This window comes from Trifolium pratense, linkage group LG6, assembly GCF_020283565.1.
Source record: "Trifolium pratense cultivar HEN17-A07 linkage group LG6, ARS_RC_1.1, whole genome shotgun sequence".
NCBI classification, from domain to species: domain Eukaryota; kingdom Viridiplantae; phylum Streptophyta; class Magnoliopsida; order Fabales; family Fabaceae; genus Trifolium; species Trifolium pratense.
The window spans coordinates 26,209,891-26,231,278 of record NC_060064.1 but is presented as its reverse complement, the minus strand read 5'-3'; the positions used below and the strand labels follow the sequence as shown (position 1 = coordinate 26,231,278).

General features: G+C 32.2%; 4 protein-coding genes across 4 annotated transcripts; 2 read left to right on the top strand and 2 right to left on the bottom strand.

The window, feature by feature from the left end:
• LOC123889817 lies at positions 1-778 on the top strand. Its single transcript, XM_045939314.1, has 2 exons — positions 1-287; positions 431-778. The coding sequence occupies exons 1-2, from the start codon at positions 173-175 to the stop codon at positions 556-558; spliced, it is 243 nt and encodes an 80-aa protein (XP_045795270.1). The 5' UTR covers positions 1-172; the 3' UTR covers positions 559-778.
• Positions 779-10,411: 9,633 nt separating this feature from the next.
• On the top strand, positions 10,412-13,304 carry LOC123892685. The gene is made up of 6 exons (XM_045942535.1): positions 10,412-10,808; positions 11,273-11,354; positions 12,092-12,267; positions 12,469-12,529; positions 12,629-12,683; positions 12,914-13,304. The coding sequence occupies exons 1-5, from the start codon at positions 10,674-10,676 to the stop codon at positions 12,643-12,645; spliced, it is 471 nt and encodes a 156-aa protein (XP_045798491.1). The 5' UTR covers positions 10,412-10,673; the 3' UTR covers positions 12,646-12,683; positions 12,914-13,304.
• Positions 13,305-16,031: 2,727 nt separating this feature from the next.
• Positions 16,032-17,461, bottom strand: LOC123892493 (non-specific lipid transfer protein GPI-anchored 26-like). Its single transcript, XM_045942288.1, has 2 exons — positions 17,054-17,461; positions 16,032-16,217 (listed from the first exon to the last, which is right to left on the bottom strand). Exons 1-2 carry the CDS (start codon positions 17,388-17,390, stop codon positions 16,201-16,203), a joined length of 354 nt encoding a protein of 117 aa, XP_045798244.1. The 5' UTR covers positions 17,391-17,461; the 3' UTR covers positions 16,032-16,200.
• A 2,133-nt stretch (positions 17,462-19,594) lies between these two features.
• Positions 19,595-20,704, bottom strand: LOC123892492 (putative lipid-transfer protein DIR1). Its single transcript, XM_045942287.1, has 2 exons — positions 20,306-20,704; positions 19,595-19,795 (listed from the first exon to the last, which is right to left on the bottom strand). The coding sequence occupies exons 1-2, from the start codon at positions 20,640-20,642 to the stop codon at positions 19,779-19,781; spliced, it is 354 nt and encodes a 117-aa protein (XP_045798243.1). The 5' UTR covers positions 20,643-20,704; the 3' UTR covers positions 19,595-19,778.
• Between the last annotated feature and the right edge of the window lie 684 nt (positions 20,705-21,388).

The following is a 21,388-nucleotide window of genomic DNA, read 5'->3' as shown; positions in this document are numbered from 1 at the left end:
TATGGCTTACATACTTTCCAGGCAGCATCCCTATCCTACACAACTTTGATACCCTTTTTAAAGCACCCAACTCATCACTGCTCAATAGCTCTTGAACCTCTAACTCAGGTTTCATAAGCTCATCAAAAACACTACAATTAGTTTAGTTTGTATTTAGATCAAGGTATCAAATATGAGTCTAATCAAGCCTCATGTCCTCATGTTGCTAATCATCATCATGGTTATCTCAATTTCTCATAAATCATCACTTATAGAAGCAAGGACACTTTCCTTAATTTCAAATCAAGGTAATTAATTAATTAATTATAATATTTAGAATATTAATTTTACAATTTCTGTCCCTCTCTTCTATAGGATCTGATTTTTATTTTTATTTTTATTTTTTTTAGTGTTCTTATTTTTTCCTTTTTTTTTTGTTATGTAATTGTAGGGTACTCAAAGATTTTTGCCACACTTGGAGTTGTTTGTAAGTGTTGTGATGAAATTGGAGGTGCTTGCACTAGTACTTGGACACAATCTTGTAATAATTTGAAGTGTTCACCTTGGAAATCACACTAGTTATTAATTTCTTTTAATTTTTATAGTCTTCCATTTTCTGCACCTTGGAGTATATATTAATTTTAGATATATCATATATTCATACTATTATATAAAAGTATAAAGTTTGTGTTATGCTAATGTGAACAGAGTGAATTTGTTTTGTAACAAACTTTGTATATGTCCATAGTTTTTGGTTTGTAACAAGTCAATGGGTATAATAAATGAACGTTGATCACTACCACATGTCTATTGCAACTTGCTTTACTTTCAAGTTAGATCTAAAATAAAATAAATAATTGTACTTAATAATTTTTCATTGATGATAAAGGATAATACTGATCTTCAACTAAAGTTGACTATAGAGTTTAGAAGGAATAGGGAAGGATAAATGGTTTTTGCTCAAAAGATGCTATAAATTTGTGCAGGCTAAACGTTGCCATATATATATATATATACACGCATAATAGTTGAGATCTCTCCATTTTCTATCATTTTCATTTCTTCCATTACCAAAGTTTTTAAATATTTTTGGGTGTATAAAAAGTATTTGGATCCACTTAATATCACATTTTTATATTTATATTCCCAAAACTATATAATAATGGAGGAAATGGAAAGAACGAGAAATTGAGAGATCATAACTCGTGCTCAATTTAAGAATGTTTCCAGTTTGATGAATCTGTATATGAAAGTATGAATCTTCGCACATGTATTGCAATATTTAACGAATTTTTTTTAACAAAATTTAAAATTTTAAAATTTTAAAATGTAGATTTTACTAAAACTTTTATGGTTGTTGTGACTTTAATTTGTTAAATTCAGTGCTAATCCAAATTCCAAACATACAAACTTGTTTCTTTAGCAAAATAAAAATCAATTTCTATTTTTTTGCTTAGCATGATATTGGAATGAAGATTTCGTTGTTGTTAGCGATAATTAATTTCCGTTGAGAAACCTATGAGACATATAAGATGGGTTCTTCACTTCCAACCGAATTTTCTCCATACGCATGAGTCAGAAATCGAACCCTAACAACACATTTAACACGATTAAAATGCTTACTACTTGAATCAATTCATTGTTGGTAATGAAATTTCTTTCTATTCTAATAATATATAGTCTTTGACAAGTGAATATTTAGGAACATCTTGAAAATATGATTCTAACCACGACTTGTTGGTAGAACCAAAGTTATGAAGTAAAATGCAATCTTAACTTCTACTTGCCGATAGAACCAACACTATAAAATTATTGACTCGAGAATAAAGGAAAAATTCTCACAAAAAAAAACCCTGGAAGGTAATACAGAGATTCAAATTATCATTTGAGAAATACAGAGATTCCTATTTATAGTTTAGCCTTGAAGTAATATAATTTATTTTCCAACAACCAAGCATTTATCACATGCTTTAGAAAATAATCACAAAACATGATTATAAATTTTCACTATCCACTATAACGAGTTAGAACGTTATTAGGAAGTATCTAGAGAGGTTAGGAGAAAATTAAAGGTCATTTAAAAACTCACCCATAAAATAAAACGAAAATTTCATATAAAATAAAGAAAATTGGACTTAATTATTTTCTATTTAGTTCAATATTATTAGACCACAAATATGCCAATGAATGTTTCTTATCATGTGAATTTGGACTTCATCCAATTTATGTCTTTAAGTGGGCTCAAGGAATTTTCATCAAATTGTAAGAAATTGAGCCAGCTTGCACATGTAGTGTAAAAACTCTTAGAGTGTGTTTGGATGGAGGAATATTCTAAGGTAATACAATGTTTTGGGGAATTCAAATGATTTGAGGTGAATTTCATTGGTTAAAATGATGGAAATTTATGAAGTATGTTGTTCAAGTTAAATTTAGAGAATTTTAAATGACACTTAAAACCTAAGAATTTTAAATTTCTTCATTGTTATAATTTTTCAAAATTTGCATTTTGGTCCTCAAATTTTCAAAAAAAAATCAAATTGACCCCAATAAATTTTGCAACTTTGAGCCTCTTCAGATTCCGATTTCACGATTAACACATTTCCACTGGAAGAATTCTTTGATATTCTCAGGAGCGACGGGGCCGAAACATTCTTCCTTATAGAATAGTTTCCTTTTCTTTTTTCTTTCTCTTGTCTTTTGCTTGTTTTGATTAGCTTTGTAACAAAAAATATATATAGAATCTTAGAAAGTGAGTGTGTAAATATAAAAAATTTGGGAACTATAGTTCGCTTTCTAAATAGCAAACTGCAAATTGAGTTCGATTTTTAGACTGCGAACCTTATAAAAAATAATTTTTTTGTCCTCTTCACCCTTCTCTCATCTCCCATGAAATAACTTTGAACGAAACACATTTCGCAAATTAAAGTGTGAACAATTCATTCACATAATTTTCTATTTTCTGTCAAACTTATCAACTCTTGTACCCTTGATACATGATTTTTAGACTGCGAACCTTATAAAAAATAATTTTTTTGTCCTCTTCACCCTTCTCTCATCTCCCATGAAATAACTTTGAACGAAACACATTTCGCAAATTAAAGTGTGAACAATTCATTCACATAATTTTCTATTTTCTGTCAAACTTATCAACTCTTGTACCCTTGATACATGTCTTTTGCAAGTATAAATGTAAACTTGGTCATATCGAATAAAGTAACAATTCAGTATAGCTATGTTTACCGTGTGGGTGATTGGTTGATACTTGATAATATCACAACCGCTCCAGAGGCAAATTAAAATATGATATAAGATAGTGATCACATTTTTATAAGGTACACTAGTTAAGAGTGTAAATTGAGTTCGCACTTTACATAGCAAGTAGCAATATTTTATACTCAAACTCAACGTCTGCGCGTCCTAGATGAAAAAAATCATGAAAAAAAGAGTTCGCTTTCTAAGTAGCAAACTACAAACTTAGTTCGCTTTGTAGAATGCGAACTCTTTTTTTTCATGTTTTTTTTTCATCTAAGGGGGCGTAGACGCTGGTTTGAGTTAAAAATATTGTCACTCGCTATTTATAATGCGAAAAGTGCTCGCATCCTAGAAAGTTAGGGGTTAGTTTCGTAATTTCAGGTGGTGCATGACGAATTTCAGGGACGTGAAAAACAAATGTCTATTTTTTTTTCTTGTTTTGACAAACTAGGCCTGGGTAGTTGGGCTTCACAGTTTGAAAAAACACTTTTAAGTTTTGTACCCCTTATTTACTAATACCACTACTATATAATTTACCTTTTTAGGCCTCCATTTTTTTTAGGCCAGATGCCATGGTTCATGTGGCACATGTCATTGAGCCGAACCTGCTTATAAGCTAGTTCAACCGTTAATATTATCAAACACTACAAATTCAATCAAATACTTATTTACTATAAGTTAAAAATTATCTCATAAGTCATTTAATATAATAAGCTCATCTGCTATCTATTATTTTTTACCAAAACATAAGACATGAAGAATGAATATGATGGTGCACATGATAAGATGATTTGGTGACACTACATGTTGATGGAAGTGGAAAATAGACAAAGCATATATAGCAAGGGATGACCCTTGGTAGTGAGAAGTGAGAAGTGAGTGTATGTGGACCGTTGTTTTGCCATCTTCCACCTAATTTATCGTGTCACCATCTGATATTTTTTATGCCAATGGGGTCCCCTAATTTCCATCATTAATCTTGATTATCTACTTTAATCAATCAACCATATCTATGACTATCACTCTTTAAGAAAATTGTTAAATATAATATCTTGATTAATAGCTATCTTGTGTGCTTGGAGCCCAATGTGTTGCCTATAATGACCCATATATATCATGCTTATCTCCTATTTAAATAAAAAATTCATGCTGATAATTAAGTGCCTTATAAAATCACTAGTTAAAAGAAGCAAAATATAGTTGACAAAGAAAAAGACGAAGCAAAGTACATATTTAGTATTGTGTGTAACTAAGTTGCAAATTAAAAATTAGTCTAATAATCACCCTTAATGACCCTTAATGATCAAAGCTTTAGGATGAAGGTAAGTAGTTCAACTGATTTGAGTTAAAAGTCAAAAAAATTAAAGATCATAGATTTATAAATCTCATATAAAAGAGAACAAACTATTAATTCTAACATTGTTAAAAAAAAAAAAATCAAGGCTTCGGGAGATCTCGAATATAACCAGCGCCATAATTAGATTAGAGTGGTATATTAAAGTATGAAAATGTTAACAAGTATCTTTAGAACATATTAATAATAAAAAATAATAATTTTATATAGAAAATTGTGTATTTATTGATTAATATTTTCATGGCAACATTTTTTTTTAGATTTTTTGAACAATGTCTTATATGCTCGTTAGTATGATCCTTTTAATTTGTTTTATTGTAAAAAAAAAAGTGATTATCTTTCTCGCCTTATCTTGCTAATATCTTATGAATGTGTGCTTGTCGAAAATCTTCTTAAATCTTTGATTCCTAGTGCGCTGATTCGAGAACAAGCGAGACTGACACACTTCATGTTCCTCCTGTTAATGCTATTGCTCCATCCCTTTGCTCCTTCGATACATGCCCGGTCGAAATGTCTTATTATGGCTTTACATTCTTCATTTGAGACCTTATTAGTTGCTTTCACTAGCTGCGCTTATGCCAGAAACTCAAGTAGGGTAAAGAACTGCAAGATTGGATGAGCTTGTTCGTGAATGCGCTGGCCCTTGCGGGGTCACAATCCTTTGTCCGTCCATTGTAGCACATGTTTCACCAAGGGTAGTAAAGCGTATAATGGCTTGATTTTTTTTTTAATAATAATAATAATTTAAGTTCCTACTTAACCAAAACATTTATCACCTAATTGCATGTTGCTAATTAACAGTTGATATGGAAAGACAAATTCACCCTCCTATTGGTATTACTCAGTTGACAGGAACATTGTATGTAATATGCAAATCTGAGTTTGAATCTAGACACTTCCAATTATTCACTAAAAAAAAGTGAAATTCTAGCCACTAAACTACTTAACAATAAAAATATTTGCATTAATTAGAAATTGGAATATAAAATGGATTGGTGGTTAAAGCGGAAGATTTAGAAATGAATTTGTTTTTTATTTAAAAATAATGCCAAAATATATTAAACACTCACTTTTCAAAGTTAGGGTATGCTAGGAAAAGGTTAGAGAGAGTGTCCATCACATGGCTCAAGCCTCAAGGTATAAAATGGAGGATTCGCTAATATGAACAAATTGATCAAGTGATGCATGGTGCACCAGTTGTTAATAATCATATGATAAATACAAATTTTATAAAATTTATTGTTGGATTGAAAGTTTATATCATATAAATCATTCATATAAATTTTTAAAAAAATTAAAAATCATTTGATGTTAAAATGGAATCCAAAATAAGCACACCCACAGACATTATATTAACCAAAATTTGAACAACACTCGTATTAAAAGTGATAATATAAAAGCAATCGGGAGTTCAATTTTCTTTTCTTATAAAAAAAACTGGGGTTTGCCTAAGAAAACATAAATAAATAAACGTATAAAACTTGTCATCTAAATCATATATAGTAAACAACATTATCGATTGTTTATATTTTTATGAGCGTGACTTTTTTAAATACTAAATGTAGACTTGAGTCCTTGCAGTTCCTCCAAATGGCTTTCCTTCTCCAACTGTCATTTCAATATTCTTTTTCCTTTTCAATGACTTAATACAGCAACAAATCTAAACCATTTTTAGTTGGTATCGACGTATAAATATTAATGATTCAGCTTGGGTCCAACATGATAAAAAGATAAGAACATATAGCATATGGTCGGGTTAGGTGAGGTCATCCTCTAACTTATTTTGTATTTCCTTCCCAAAAATGCATTTTTTTTTTCTCGGAGATTGACGAAATAACAAATTATTAAAGCCTTTCACACACAAATTGGAAGGACCAAGGTTCGAACTCTGATTATAGCGTCCGACCTAACAATTTTGATATTTCTACCGGTTGAACTGAGAAAATAAAAACAATCAATATCCATTAAAAAGAAAAAGTCCTCACCATGAATACAATTGCCTCACTCTAGAGCAATGACTCAAATTCATGAATTATAAAGTCCTCTTCTTCATTGAACTCTAGTGGGAAGCTTGAAGAATATTAATTAGAATTTGCGTAGAATGTCATTGTGGAACCATATATAGGCATGGCTATGAATGAGCTGTGAAGGTGAAAAACGCAAGATATTGAATTATATTAAGCGAGTAGTGCTAAGACCATTCACTTTTATACTCTCTTTTCAATACCTAGTGTTTTATTCGATGAAATCATGGAGGTCTCACATAAATTTCATCGGCTTAATTAGTAAAATGGTCCCTTAAAGACATTTTTGGTTTCAGATTGGTCCCTTAAAGAAAAAAAGGTCCAAATAGGTCTCTTAAAGAAAAAAAAGTCCGAATAGGTCCCTTAAAGACATCTCCGTCAATCAGTTTGGTCCTATTTAGACCTCTTTTTAGGGACCAAACTGATTAACGGAGATGTCTTTAAGGGACCTATTCAAACTTTTTTTTTCTTTAAGGAACCTATTTGGACCTTTTTTTCTTTAAGGGACCAATCTGAAACCAAAAATATCTTTAAGGGACCATTTTACTAATTAAGCCAATTTCATCACTTTATTTCAAATTCATTTTTAAAATAGTTGGACGCATGTGAATTTTAATCAATAAGAAAGTGGGCGTGTTAAAAAGAAAGTATTCCTAGCACGATTCATATTAAGTGTAAAACACGTTTTTTAAAAGAGATGTGCTATATAGACACAAAAAGTTTGGACAAAAATACGACATCATATTTTTTTCACTCATAGCACGGATATCGAGATGTGCAACAAAATTTTTATATTATAAGCTTGTATACACAAGCAAACCATAAACCCTAATTTGTTTTCCCTGTTTTCCCTCCATTTTATCTTGCAATTTTTATTAAAAAATAATACAATTTTGTCTTGACTATGATTCAAACCCGCAACTCTTCAATTCAAAGTAATATTTCCAACCACTATGACAAATATACCAATTGTGATTAAAATTATGTGCAATAATTGATAAGCACCATCAATTTTAAAAGTATATCATATCAAAATTATTGTTGACTATATTATTCATCACGAAATATTTTTATGTATTTCCTGATCAATGATTTTTTTTCTACCGGATCATAAATTTAGAGAATAATTATCATGTGAGATTTGGAAAAGTTAATTTTTTTTAAGCAAGCAAACTTAGTGCATTTCATTTATAATAATAGTTTCAATACAAGGTGGACAATAATCAAAAATTTGGGGACTAGCATTAAAACGAGTTGCCTGCGCAAGATCTTGAGCTACTCGATTAGCTTGTATTAAAAAAAGTAAAATGTGTAGTTTTGTTGTATTTTTGTTAAAAACAGAGTAGGTGTAGTTTTACCGAATTGGGTTAACAATTACTTGAGTCCTTTACTTAATTTGCTTTCACTATTATTCCTGCATCACAATTGTCATATACACGCTATCTTAGACGTCATACAAAGGGAACAATCGTCCCAAACAACGTGTAAGACATATGTCCTCTGATAACTCCGTTATTACACGCTAAAAGTGACTTAATTAAAGGAAGATTTAGAGGACCTTTTGATGATTTTTAAGCTTAGAATAAGTGAAATTCATGATTTTGGAGAGTTGGTTTGTGTTGGAAGAAATAAGGAAAAGCTGTCAAAAAGTGTTGCTAAAGGCCTAAAAAGCTGTCAAAAACTGTTGCTGAAGGCCTAAACACTGTTGCTGATAGTGCTGCGCCTTGCACCCTAAATGTTGCGCCTAGCGCAATTAAGCTGTATTTTTCACCTTTTTCTTGTTGTAAGCTGCGCCTAGCGCAGGTGCGACCCTTTTGACCCATTTTTACACTATTTGAAGGGAAAAATACCCATCGGAAATGGGTTACGCATTTTGGAAGCAAAATTGGTCATTGAAGCTTCTTGGAAGTGGATTTTAGCAAGGAATTAAGGGCGGAAACACCTCCTAACATCTTGTGATGATCCAATCTTCTTTTCTTCTTCATGTATTTCTTCTCATTGCCATGAATTGGTAAGTTCTTTAGATTGAATTTTTAGGGGATTTGAATTGTATTTTGTTTGAACCATTTGAGTTTAATTCTTGATAAATGGATTATGATTTAGCTTTAATCAATCATCTCTCTATGCTTTATGCTTTATATAATTTGACGAAATTGTGTGATGAATTTAGTAGTTGATTTGATCATGAGAGTGAGGATTAACTATGGACATGAGAGTAATTGAACAATTGATTTTCACTTTAGAGATTTAGGATAATTGATTGTGGTTAATGAATCAAAGGTTTGTGCAAACCTCACTTGAACATGAATTCTCCCAAAAGATTGAGGAATTGTGATTAAGTGAGAGGATTATTTTTCAAGAGATTAGGGATAGTCATTTTATTGATTCTATCTTAAAGTTAATTGAATAATTCATGAGTTTCGAATATAATTCACCAAACAAAATATGATGCAATGAACCGAAAAAATCCAATCGCCTTCCAAGTGTTCGACAAAAGTCCTTTTTCTCGTTTTTGCTATTTCTATGTTTGAAAACCTTGATTTCTCTCCCCCCCCCCAAATGTGTTTGTATGTTTGTGTTTACATTGGTTCAATCGTTTTGATTAAAGTTAACGACAATCCTCGTGGGATCGATATTTGTACTACTTGACGATTATTTCGTGCACTTGTGAAATTATATATCATCCTCTGAAGAATAGAATTTCACTTTAGGACGTTAATAGCAGTTATTTGTCATATTGTCTATATATATATATATATATATATAGTAGTTTTTCGTATGAAAAACGAGTCACAAATCATATAAAAAAATCCTTTCGTAATACTCAAAGTACCCATGCGATCGAGAGAAAAAGTGTCAAAAGCCAAATGTATGATTATGTGTATCAATTACTATAAATCATTACATCGAATGAAATTTAAGCATTCCAATTCCCCATTGCATTTATCTTCAAACCCTTAAAATATTGATTTTTTCTAATCTATCCTTTCATAAATTAAGTGTATTTACTCATCAACCAATAAGAACAAGTTATATGCAAGTCCACATGTGCAAATTCAAAAGTTTGTTACAAGTTTCTTGTGAGTACCACATGTAAATCCACTCATGTGGCTTGTTCTTATTGGTTGATGGACATATACCCTCAATTTATGAAAGAGTATAGTAGACTTCATCTAAAATATTTTAAAAAAAGGTCATGCTAAACAGTGCCCTTGAGGCACTAGTTAAGCATACTAAAAAAAGAAACAAATGAAAAAGTTAATGATGAGAGAAAATAACTTTTTACATATTAAAACATTGAATGTACAATTTACGAGATGAAATTTCCATATTTATATCCTTAACTAGTGCCCCGGGGGCACTGTTTAACATTTTCTTTTAAAAAAAACCAAACAACTTTAACTTTATCTTTAAAGTTATACACCATCCATGCAAAAATACATTTTTTAGGTTCATATATATTTAATGTATGTGGTTTATATTGATAAATTAAATATACAATAAACTTAAAAATGCATTTTTGCTTATAAAATATCACGGATGAAGTATTTTTTAACTTTAAGCTAAAAGTAACTTATTAGGCTGGATATTCGATATCTATCAAACCTTAACAGACATAATTTTTTTTTTAAAAAAAAAACTCAATATCCGGCTAATGACCGATTAATGGGAGGGACCAATCACACCATCCACTCACACAGAAGTGATGTTATACCAATTCAACAAATTATAAGAAAAAACCAAAAATCAATATGAAAGTTTGATGTTTTTTCGCAACAGAGTCATCACGCCTATAAATAAATTGGTATAATCAAAGTTTCTCTTACCCACTCTCTCTCTCTCTCTCTCTCTCTCTCTCTCTCTCTCTCGTTTACAACCTTTTCACGTGTCTCTCCCTTTCAAACTTCTGTTCTCTTCTGTTCTTCGCTCTGTTTGTTTCCTGGGAAAAGCAAAAACCCACAATTGTGTGTTTTTTTATTACAAAAACTTGTTAGGGTCGGTGGTTAATGTTTCTTTGTAGGGTTGTCTTTACACTTTGTTTGTTTTAAGGGTTTAATAAAAAAATGGAAGGAACGAAACAATTGGGTTCTTCTTCTTCTTCATCTTCTTCTTTCACTTCTGAACTCTTTGGTTCCAATGACTCACATCCATCCTCTGCTTCTGGATTTTTTGACACTATTTTCTCTCCATCTTCTAAGGTTTGTTATTTTCATATCTCATTTGACTTTGTTAAATCCAATTCAATACATTTCATTTCATAGTTCATATTTATATTTCTACTATGTCTATGTATTATTAGTATTATATATTTTTCGTTTTCAAGTAATGGATAGGGGTGTATCAGAGTTCGAACCCTAATACTGCATATTACATACAATGTCAATTTGAATTATGAATTATGCTCATGACGAGTCACGAGGATACATATTAGTATTATATTTTTTTTTGAGTAATCTAATGGCTGAGGGTGTAAGGAAGATCGAACCCTAATATTATATATTACATGTAATGTATCTGTCAATTGAATTATGTCCGCGACAAGTCATGAGGATATGTATTAGTACTATATTATAAATTATTGAATATTTAATAGTCATTATAATTTTATGAATGGATTTGTGTTAAACTAGTTTTGAGATTTTTGTGTTTTGTGATGATTAAGGTGTTTGAAAGAGAGTCTATGCGCTCAGCGATGAATGGAAAAACTGCCACTGAGGGATCAAACTCCAAAACTGGAACTCCAGGTTGGAATACTCTGTTTATATGCTTCTCTACTTAAAGATTTTTGCATAGTTAATATCAAGGTTTTAAATTGCAGTCCGCATCCGCAATTGCGGCCGCAGTATTGCTGATGCGGTAGCCATCGCGCCACCGCAACCGCATCGCACCGCAATTGCGGTGTGATCTTAATTCACGTAGACGGCCGCATCGCAACCGCATCGGAAGCCACATCATATGTTTTCGGCGATGTTGCTTCAAATTTTCTCACCAAAAAGTAAAATTTATGAACTTCAAATCCTAATTTGTGTCAAATTAATGAAAAATCTTACTTTTAACAATCTCTCAACGGTGTATTTTACATACATTCAAATTATTGTTTATAGAATAAACTATAAGACTATGCAATGATGGATAAATAGTGTAGTTACATAATAGTTTGATTTTATATAACTTGTGAAATTTCTAAATGATTTCACCGCAACAACCGCATTGCGCGTGCAGCAACCGCAATGACCGCATTCGCAACAACTGCAACCGCATCCGCGACCGCAACCGCAATTTAAAAGCTTCGTTAATATATAAGTTTTTGTATTATTTCAAAATGTGATTTTAATAAAATCGAGTGTTGTGTCAAATAACAGATATTGTGGCCCTGTAGCATTATAGTATAGTAGAATTTGATTGATTTATGAAGAAACAAGTAGTAAAGTTTTTTAAGGGTTTATTAATGCTATTTTTCCTTTCCTTGTTCTCAATGTAGATTACATCAATAAGGAAAGTGAAGGTGAAACTAAGAAGACAACAAATAAGGATATGAGTTATATTTATCAAGAACAAAGAGTTCAACCATGTCACCTTAGTTCATCAATCTATTATGGTGGCCAGGACATATATTCTCATCCTTCGAACACACGGGATTCGGGATTGAACACTACGGTGAATACATTCATTATTAGTATTATCGTTTATTTTCTAATTTATGTTTGAAAATGAAGTTCAGGGTGCTGATTTCTACCGTAATCCTCACTAACTCGAATAAAATGCAACATTTTTTAATGGTTACTAGTTAAAATGTAACTCAAAAATGATACTTTTATATACCACTTGGAATGACTTACATGATTTTTCGTTTATCAGTACAAGAAAGATAGCGGAGAAGATGATGCAGGAAGTGCCTCTAGAGGAAATTGGTGGCAAGGTACGGTGGCATATACCGTCTTGTCGAGTAAACTTTACGGTTCACTTCTATGTCAATAGATTCTGACCAATTTCCTATATGCTGTAATTCTATTAACAGGATCTCTCTATTATTAAAAGATCACACACTTGCCTAGGGAAATATGCTCCTCAAGGTAAATGAATTTCTCACCAATTTACGGATTTAGATTTCCTATAGTAACAAGACCACGCAATCGGAAAATTTACATTGTCTTTTACTTGCAACTAAATTCATCCATCGCATGAATGCGTGATTACTTGACTACAGGGAATCCAAATCCGTAATTTACCTATGTGACTAACTATGTTTCATCGAAATTTCTAGGTATGGTGTATTATTAATCAGTTGAATACATAATTGCAGGTAAATAGGAAGATAGTGTGACAGTTTCCTATAGTTATACATATTTCTTTTCAGTTTCCTGTACAGAATAATGTATAAGCTGTATGGTATAGGAATATGTATCATTAGCAACTTTTATGTTGCTGATGATTCTAGCTTTCACATTAATGGGTTGAAACTCTATTTTTAGTAGTTTCAACTCTATGTAATTTGCATTTTATATGTAATGATTACAGAGTATCAGTGGCTGAACTAAAATAATGTACTTTATGAGTGTATTTCCCTCTACTTTATATACTCTTTGTATGGCTAATGCTACCGTCGACCACCTTCACAAGTGGTCCACCGTGCTTATTATTGTTTTTGGTTAAATAAACATAATGGTGGCAAGTAAGCAACCACTTCAAGTCGATCCATTTATTAAAAACATTGTATTATACATGTTAGACATGGTTCAACGGTAATCTTATAAACTGGATCGTAGTATTTAAATATAAGTTTTTTGTTTTTGACAAAGTATTTAAATATAAGTTGTATTATATAAGTTCTAATCTTCAATTCCTCTAGGATACAATTGTGCTGTTATATATGCTTTTTAACTATGTAAGTATGTGTATGTATAGTATTACGGTGGGTATATCAGAATCATGATGATCCACTTTGATTTTTCAAAAAGTAGCGAGTGTAACTTCTATAAAATAATGGTGAATTACCGTGTTTTAGATAGATTCATTACAGGCTATGAGTATGATTCTTTTCAAGTTAATCATTAATCTAGTCTAGTCTTAAAATTGTAGAGGTTAAACATTTTGATATTAAAATTAACAAAACTTAAAAAAAATAAATTGAAATTGAAAATCATTAATGACTAGTGTATGTTTGGCTTCATTTTTGGAGAATCCAAAATTAGTTTTAGAGGTGTAAAATTAATTTTGAAATATTTGGTTGCTCCCTGTCTCCGAGCCTCCTCTCTCCATCTCACCTCCCTAGGGTAGGAATATGGGGTTCTGGACCACCTCCTCAACCACCTACCCCACTCTGGGTATGGAGCCGGCATAGATCGTTTGGCTGCGGAAATTAAGGTCACCACTCCTAATTTCAGGTATGAGTTCAGTAGTTATGACTTGACGAGATCTCCTAGTTGTAGCCTGAATCCACAAGAGGTTAACACAGTACAAGGGAAAGGGGGATTCCTCATGAAACAATATTCCCAGGGGCTACTGCTTTCAACCTTCATTAGGGAAAGTTAGAAACTGAAGCTTTATTTTCATTTTCATCTCAATTTTATTGTTCAACTCAATTTTACATTATTGTATCCAAATATAAATCCCTTTATTTTCATCTCACTTTTAGTCCGTATCATTTTATAGAATCAATTCACTTAAAATTAATGTTGTCATTGCACTTCATACCCAAAAACACTAAACTTAAGAATCACTTTAAAACTTTGGTAATTTTATAGAATAAACTATCGATTCCTAGCAAGAATTTTTTAAAACTAAGATGCTTAGCATAATAGCAAGGTTTCTGTCCTTGTATAGGTCTTGTAGGCAGCATCTTTTGGTGAATTAATTTTCTCCTCCAAAATTCACAATGTGATATGCATGTATTGTATTTTTGTTTCTTGACACACTTATAAGTTATAAGCTATCTATAGTTTATGCCATAGTTGTAGATTCTTGAGTCACTTTTGGCTACACATTCACGGGTTGTAGATGATGCAGTACTATATAAGATTAATAAAATATTCTTTAAGAGTTTCAAAAGTTATAGATTCATGAACCATCTTTATTACACACTCCATGAAAGCCAACAAAATTTCCACACATTGCTATAAGTTAAAAAAAACCCTTTCAAGATAAAGTGTGGTCTAACCCTATGAAGCATAATTATCTAGAAACATGTACGTAGTAGATGTTTTCTCTTTGGGTCTCATGGTTCTTTTTCCCTCTTCAATAAAAACTTCGGTTGCTACAAACCGAATTTTTTTTGCCTTGAAATAAAAAACTCGGTTTCTGTTAACCGAATTTTTTCTGAATTTGAACTAGAAAAAACTTCGGTTTGTTGCGAACCAAAGTTTTTAGCAAGGGAAAAATTGGAATATTTAGGGGTATAAAAGATACATGGGAGGCTAGAGAGAAAATATCGTGTAGTAGTACAAAACAGTTGGTTAATGGGCTTGTCCACTCAATTTCTTATCCTAGTTTTCTAGAAATTGAGCCTATGTTCATTTATGTACTATGTCCAAAACATGATCCTTCTCATCTCATCTATATCCTTATCCATCAATGGTGGGACAAGTAATGTAATGGTTGATGTAAATGTTTGGTTGTTAAGATTTTCTTCTTGTTTTTTTCCCTTGAATTGCTTTGTAGTTGACAAAGATATTTACTATTTTGAGTCATATAATATAGATCAGATGTATCATTTATTCAATATGTAATAAATAATTTATCTTTTATAAAAAGGATCGGATGTAATATTAAACATATCTTGCTGACTAGTCATCTAGTATGGAATTTCTAATATCCTTCTATTTCAAGAAATAGTTTACGGAATTTTATTATTTTTTTATGTCAAGATTTTGTTTTTGAATTTAATCAATTGTATTTTGTGAGCTTGGATCATCTACTACTGTTGCATAGTGCGGTAATTGTAACCCCTACAAACCCTTATATAAATTTAACGGTCCTACAACTGCTGCACCATGCAACAATCGTAGCTAGGGAATCCAATTTCCATTTCTTCATCATCATCTATTTATTCTCTTTATGCATCTAATCTTATCTTCATATGATGCACAAGTAGAGAATGGTAGAAGAAGATCCAAATAGATATAAAACTACATTTTACAGGCTAATGTTCATTTAATTAATTAGACAAAATAGGGGACCATGATTTAGACAAAATATTTAATGGAAGACTAAAATTGTCAAATTTTAAAATAGGAGGACCAATTCTACAAAATGGTGAAAATAGTATGACTAAAACTGCAATTAAACCTTTGATAATAGAGAAGTTTTGGAGTACTAGTGTTAGGTCCTAGAGCCTCACATCAACGACGAGATTCGAAATATAACGATTTAAGTTGAACCCACATCAACTATAGTAAATAAAAACATCCACTAAAAAGTTTTAGTAGGCAAAAAAAAACACTGAAAGTGCACGTTTTATTCAAGAGGTACACACCATAAACAACAAAGTTACAATACAACACATAACTAAGTTGTGGTGACATTAATACTAGTAGCTAACATCAACACTGCATTCCCATTGATCTTTGTTTTCAGCAACAAACCTCAACTCTTTCAAGGAAGAGTGTAAGCTACAAAATCAGAGTTTTATAAGAGTAATTAGTATATTGATGCATATCAAGGTTACTTAAAAATATTGATCCATCAAGAAAACTGACAAATAGAAAATAACTAATACTAGTAACATACTCCCTCAGGTCCTTTGCTCCATCAGCTATTCGCTTTACGGAGCTGTTTTTGGATTCTAATGGGCTGGTCGCTTTTTATTCGAGATCGGAAGTTGGTGTCTAGTGACAACTTTCTGAGCCGGGTTGGTGTTTTATCTGGTGGTCTGGAAGTTGAAGGGTGTCTTTCTAATTATGGGATTAGGAGGTGGACCTCGTTTAGAAGGTGTTTGTTTTGGTGTTATTTTCGGTGTTCCGCATATATACGGCACCTTTGTTATGTAGTTTCGTTTTTTTAGTAGTCTTTGTTCGTCTTGTGCAAGGACCTAGTTAATAATATAGTTTCCGTTCAACAAAAAGAAAATTTCCTCCGATCCTTATTATAAGAATTTTTCTTATTTTTTTGGTTCTTAAAATGTTTGTTGTATCTGATCTATAGGACTCGATACATCAAACCTTCTATAAACCAAAACATTAAAATTTTCTTATAATAAGGACTTACTTCTTTCTTAAGCATGAATATGTTTCAAGTTTCATAAAAGAAGGTAGATTTTAGAAATAAATTTTGTCAGTTTTGTTCAGATCTAAATTGTTCGATCTTGATCAAATAACCACGGTTTTATTGACTACATGAATGCATCAAATTTCCGAATCCAAGCAATCCAGAATCAATGTATACGAACAATTTTGTTCTAAATAATCGACAGTTAAAAAAAACTAGAGGGCAATAGTTAGTTACTTACGTCCGCACTTGTAGCCAATGGGGCGAGTAGCGATGTTGCAACGTTTGGGGATAGTAACAGCAATTTGAGGGTTAGCACCAGACATTTTCGCAGTGTTTGATAGCATAACAGCACAAAGACAACTCGGATTCTGACCAAGTTTCTTAACCTGAGCACAACAACTTCGCGACACACTAGCATTTTCATCTGATGCTGCACTTGCACAAGGAGCTAGCTTAAAAGCTTCATTATCAGGTGTAGTACCCCTTCCACATTCACCAGCACATTCAACTCTACCAATCCCTGCAATAAGTACTACAAAACCAACAAGACACAACATCTTCATAAGACCCTCCATTTTCTTTTTCTTCTTAATATATGTCTAATATCTCTTGGTGAAATTAATTAGTTCTATGCAATAATGCAATGCACTTGATGAGATTTTATAGCACTAAGAATGTGCTTTTTAGTCTAGTGAGTCATCCACCTTAGATTAATGGAGCTTGCACTAATACAAATTGGTGAGTTTCTTACTATATCTTATTGTGCCATTTAGTAATAAAAAAGTTTGTGTCGACACAAATTTGTTGATTTTGCTGTTCAATATCAAGGTAGGTGACAATTACTAGATCACTAGATGTAGTAATTACTCATTACTTGCAGTATGTGAATTAAGGGAGCTATGTTATGCTGACACCTAATTTTCAATCAAGTGATTCAATTCCCTTTTTGCAAGCCAGTGATCAACTTTTAAACCAACTACCACAAAACACTAGCTTACACTCACTCATTTCATTAGGTAACCCATCTTTATAAACTTAACCATATGCTTACTTTATCTTAAGATATCTTACATCTATTACGAGACTTCTTAACGTATCGATCCCATCACCCTTAGTATTATTGGACTTGATGGGTGGATATAAACGATGGATGGACCGATAGCAAAAAACTGATAGTAAGTGATCAAACAGATCTTCGAGAAACTCTGATACTATCTTAGAATTGAGAGTTAGCCTAACTCAACCCTACAAAACCGGCTTGTAAGTTGAAGATTGCCTCCAGTTTATATAGGACATCTCACAGTATACATTTGAATAAATGGTTAATTATTAAATTGGTATGGTATAAGTCGATACACGGTTTGAGTTCCTTAAGCATATGATTGCATTGATTGGGATTTATTTCGAATTTAAGTGAATGAGAATTTACGATTTAGAAGAGACAATCCTTGTTTAGGCGAACATATGAATTCCATTGTTTTGACATTTTCTAACTTCACAAAACTGAATTCCCTTGTTTTGATTCCTAAAACATAGGAATCGTGATAAAAGTTACCAATAACTAACCATGGCACCAATGTTGGTTTATCATAAGGCATTATTGTTGTTCTTGCAAACACCGTTTTAGGTTAATAGTTGATCGGAAATGCTCTGAACTCAAGCCTAGGAGTTTTAGTGAATATGTAAAAAGTGATGATTTGCTTAATGGCACTAAGCTTCTATCCCCTAACTGTTTAGGCGAGAATATCTCCTAGTGGACGTGGGAGCGGGCTGTTAGCTCCGCCCCTCACTCATGGCGTGTCCATGTGTCCTATTCTTCCGGACCTATCTTCTTAGGTGTGACTCGATCTTATTCCTATCCGATAAGGCTTATGAAGCACGCCATAATATATTGATAAGAATTTAGGCATTTTGGGCCTCCAGTACTCGTGGCGGGTCAAGCCCACCTCAAAATTACGGGTCTCGCCAAATCCAATTGCAAATTAGTAGATGGCTCAAATGCTCAGAAGATAAGGAGCAATCTACAAACCCATTATATCATTCAAAATGAAGTTGGCATAGAAAAGAACCTCTTTGACACAATTGTAATTCTTTGATCATTTTTAGCTTTTATGGTGAATTTGAATGCCTATTATTTCTGAAAAAATCGACATTGCGCTACGCTGATGCATTTTTTATAATATAATTCATAAATTGAAGCTCACTTTCCTCTGCAGAGAATGCAACTTGGACTGATGTCTGATGGAGATTTTAAACATATTTTTTTTCAACTTGCTGTCAATCCTCTGCAGGTGCAGCAGCATGCTGCATTTGCGATGCAACTGTGGAGAATATTGAAGCGGAGAAAGGAGAAAATGTCCCTTTGAACAATGTAATATTCACATGTCTTAGTAATTAGTTTGTGTTCAGCTTCACTCAGACCAATGTAAGATTCTTACGTCTCTTTGAGTTCAGTTTCACTCAGACACCAATGTAATTTTCGTATGCCTCAGTTTGTAATAGATAAAATATTTTGAGCTAGTAGACTTATTATAATAGTTCAGTTTCAACTTTTCCTCTTTTTATAATAAACAACTTTTCCTAGACCCGCACCCGGGCCAATACAATTGAAGATCCAAAAAACGCTTACGGAGATACTTTCGTATTATCTCTAATAAAATCCTCACATAAACGATTGAGATTCAAAACCACCAAGTTAAATCCATACCAACAATAGTAAATAGTAATTGAAATATAATACAAAAGCATCTAATTGAAATGTTTAAGTAGGCACATAAAATAAAATACTGAAAGTGCATGTTTTATTGATGAGGGTGTACACAAATGAGCTGCTAGCTCTTATCCACACTATAAACAACAAAGTTACAATACAAACACAACTAAGTTGTGGTGACCATACTAGTAGCTACCAGCAACAATGCATATCCCAATTATCTTTGTTTTCAGCAGCAACCTCAACTCTTTTAAGGAAGAGTGTAAGCTGCAAAATTCATCATTTTATAAGAATTAGCATATTGATTTATCAAGAAAAATGACAAAACAAATATAAAAACATATTTAGCTACATAGTTATTTGACATTAAACTTAGGCATAAATATGGTTATAGTTGCATAAAAGAAGGCAGATTTTAGCAATAAACTATGTTACTGTTGCATTGAATTTTGAAAACAACAAATAAATATCAATGAGGATTGCCTGCAGTCTGTGACGCATTCACGCAGTCAACATTAACACATTTGTGATTGTTGCATTGAGATCAAGTGCTCTAGATTTCAAGCTCAATAGTTTTTATTTAAAAAACAAGATCAACTAAAATCCACAATAAAATCTGAACTATCTGATCTCGATCCAACAATCATTAGTCTATTGACTACGGAATGCATCAAATTGTTGATTGCAGACATTCCATATTCAATAAATATGAACAATTTTTTTCTAAATAATCGACACTTAAAAAGAAACCAGAGGAGTAGTTAGTTGGTCACTTACGTCCGCACTTGTAACCTATGGGGCGAGTAGCGATGTTGCAACGTTTAGGGATAGTAACAGCAATTTGAGGGTCAGCACCAGACATTTTGGCAGTGTTTGATAGCATAACAGCACAAAGACAACTTGGATTCTGACCAAGTTTCTTAACTTGAGCACAACAACTTTGAGACACACTAGCATTTTCATCTGATGCTGCACTTGCACAAGGTGCTAGCTTAAATGCTTCATTATCTGGTGTAGTACCCCTTCCACATTCACCAGCACTTTCAACTCTACCAATCCCTGCAATAAGGACCACAAAACCAACAAGGCACAAAAATTTCATAACACCCTCCATTTTTTTTCTTTCTAATTTATGTGTAATATCTCTTGGTGAAATTAGTTAGTTTTATGTTACAATACATGCATTTGATGGGATTTTATAGTACTAAAATTGTGGTTAGTCTAGTCATCCACCTTAGATTAATGGAGCTTGCACTAGTACATTTCTTACTAAATATCTTATTGCACCACTTAGGATTGAAAAGTTTGTGTAAAAACAAATTTGTTAATTTTTTTTTTTGGTAATAGCCTTTCGGCTCCCTAATAATCCAGAGTTCAACTACGAGGTTAGGAAAGTCTGGCCAAGAATTGTTCCTACTAGAAATCGAACTCAGGTTTTCCCGAACAATCGGTCGTAGTGGAAGCTCATTAACCACTTGAACTCAATGTCTTGGTTTATTTGATAAATATTTTGTCCAATCAAGGTTGTTGAAAATTGTTTTTGTTTTTCATTCTTCCAGATGTAGCCATTACTTGTAGCCACTTCATTCTTAATCAATTAATCCAATGTCATTTTTGAATGTTTGTGACTAACTTTTAAGCCAACTACCACAGAACACTAACTCACACACACACACACTTAGCTAGTAATGCCCCTAAACTAGGAGTGCTTTAGTTTAGTTAAATGTTTTTTCAATAAATGGTTATATTAAGTGAAAGGGTTGTGGAATAAGATAATTTTTAGAAAGTTTACCCGTGAAACTTAATGAAATAAGTTCAAAAGAGCTTAGAGGTAATGCTATAAGTTTGGTTGTTTTTTAT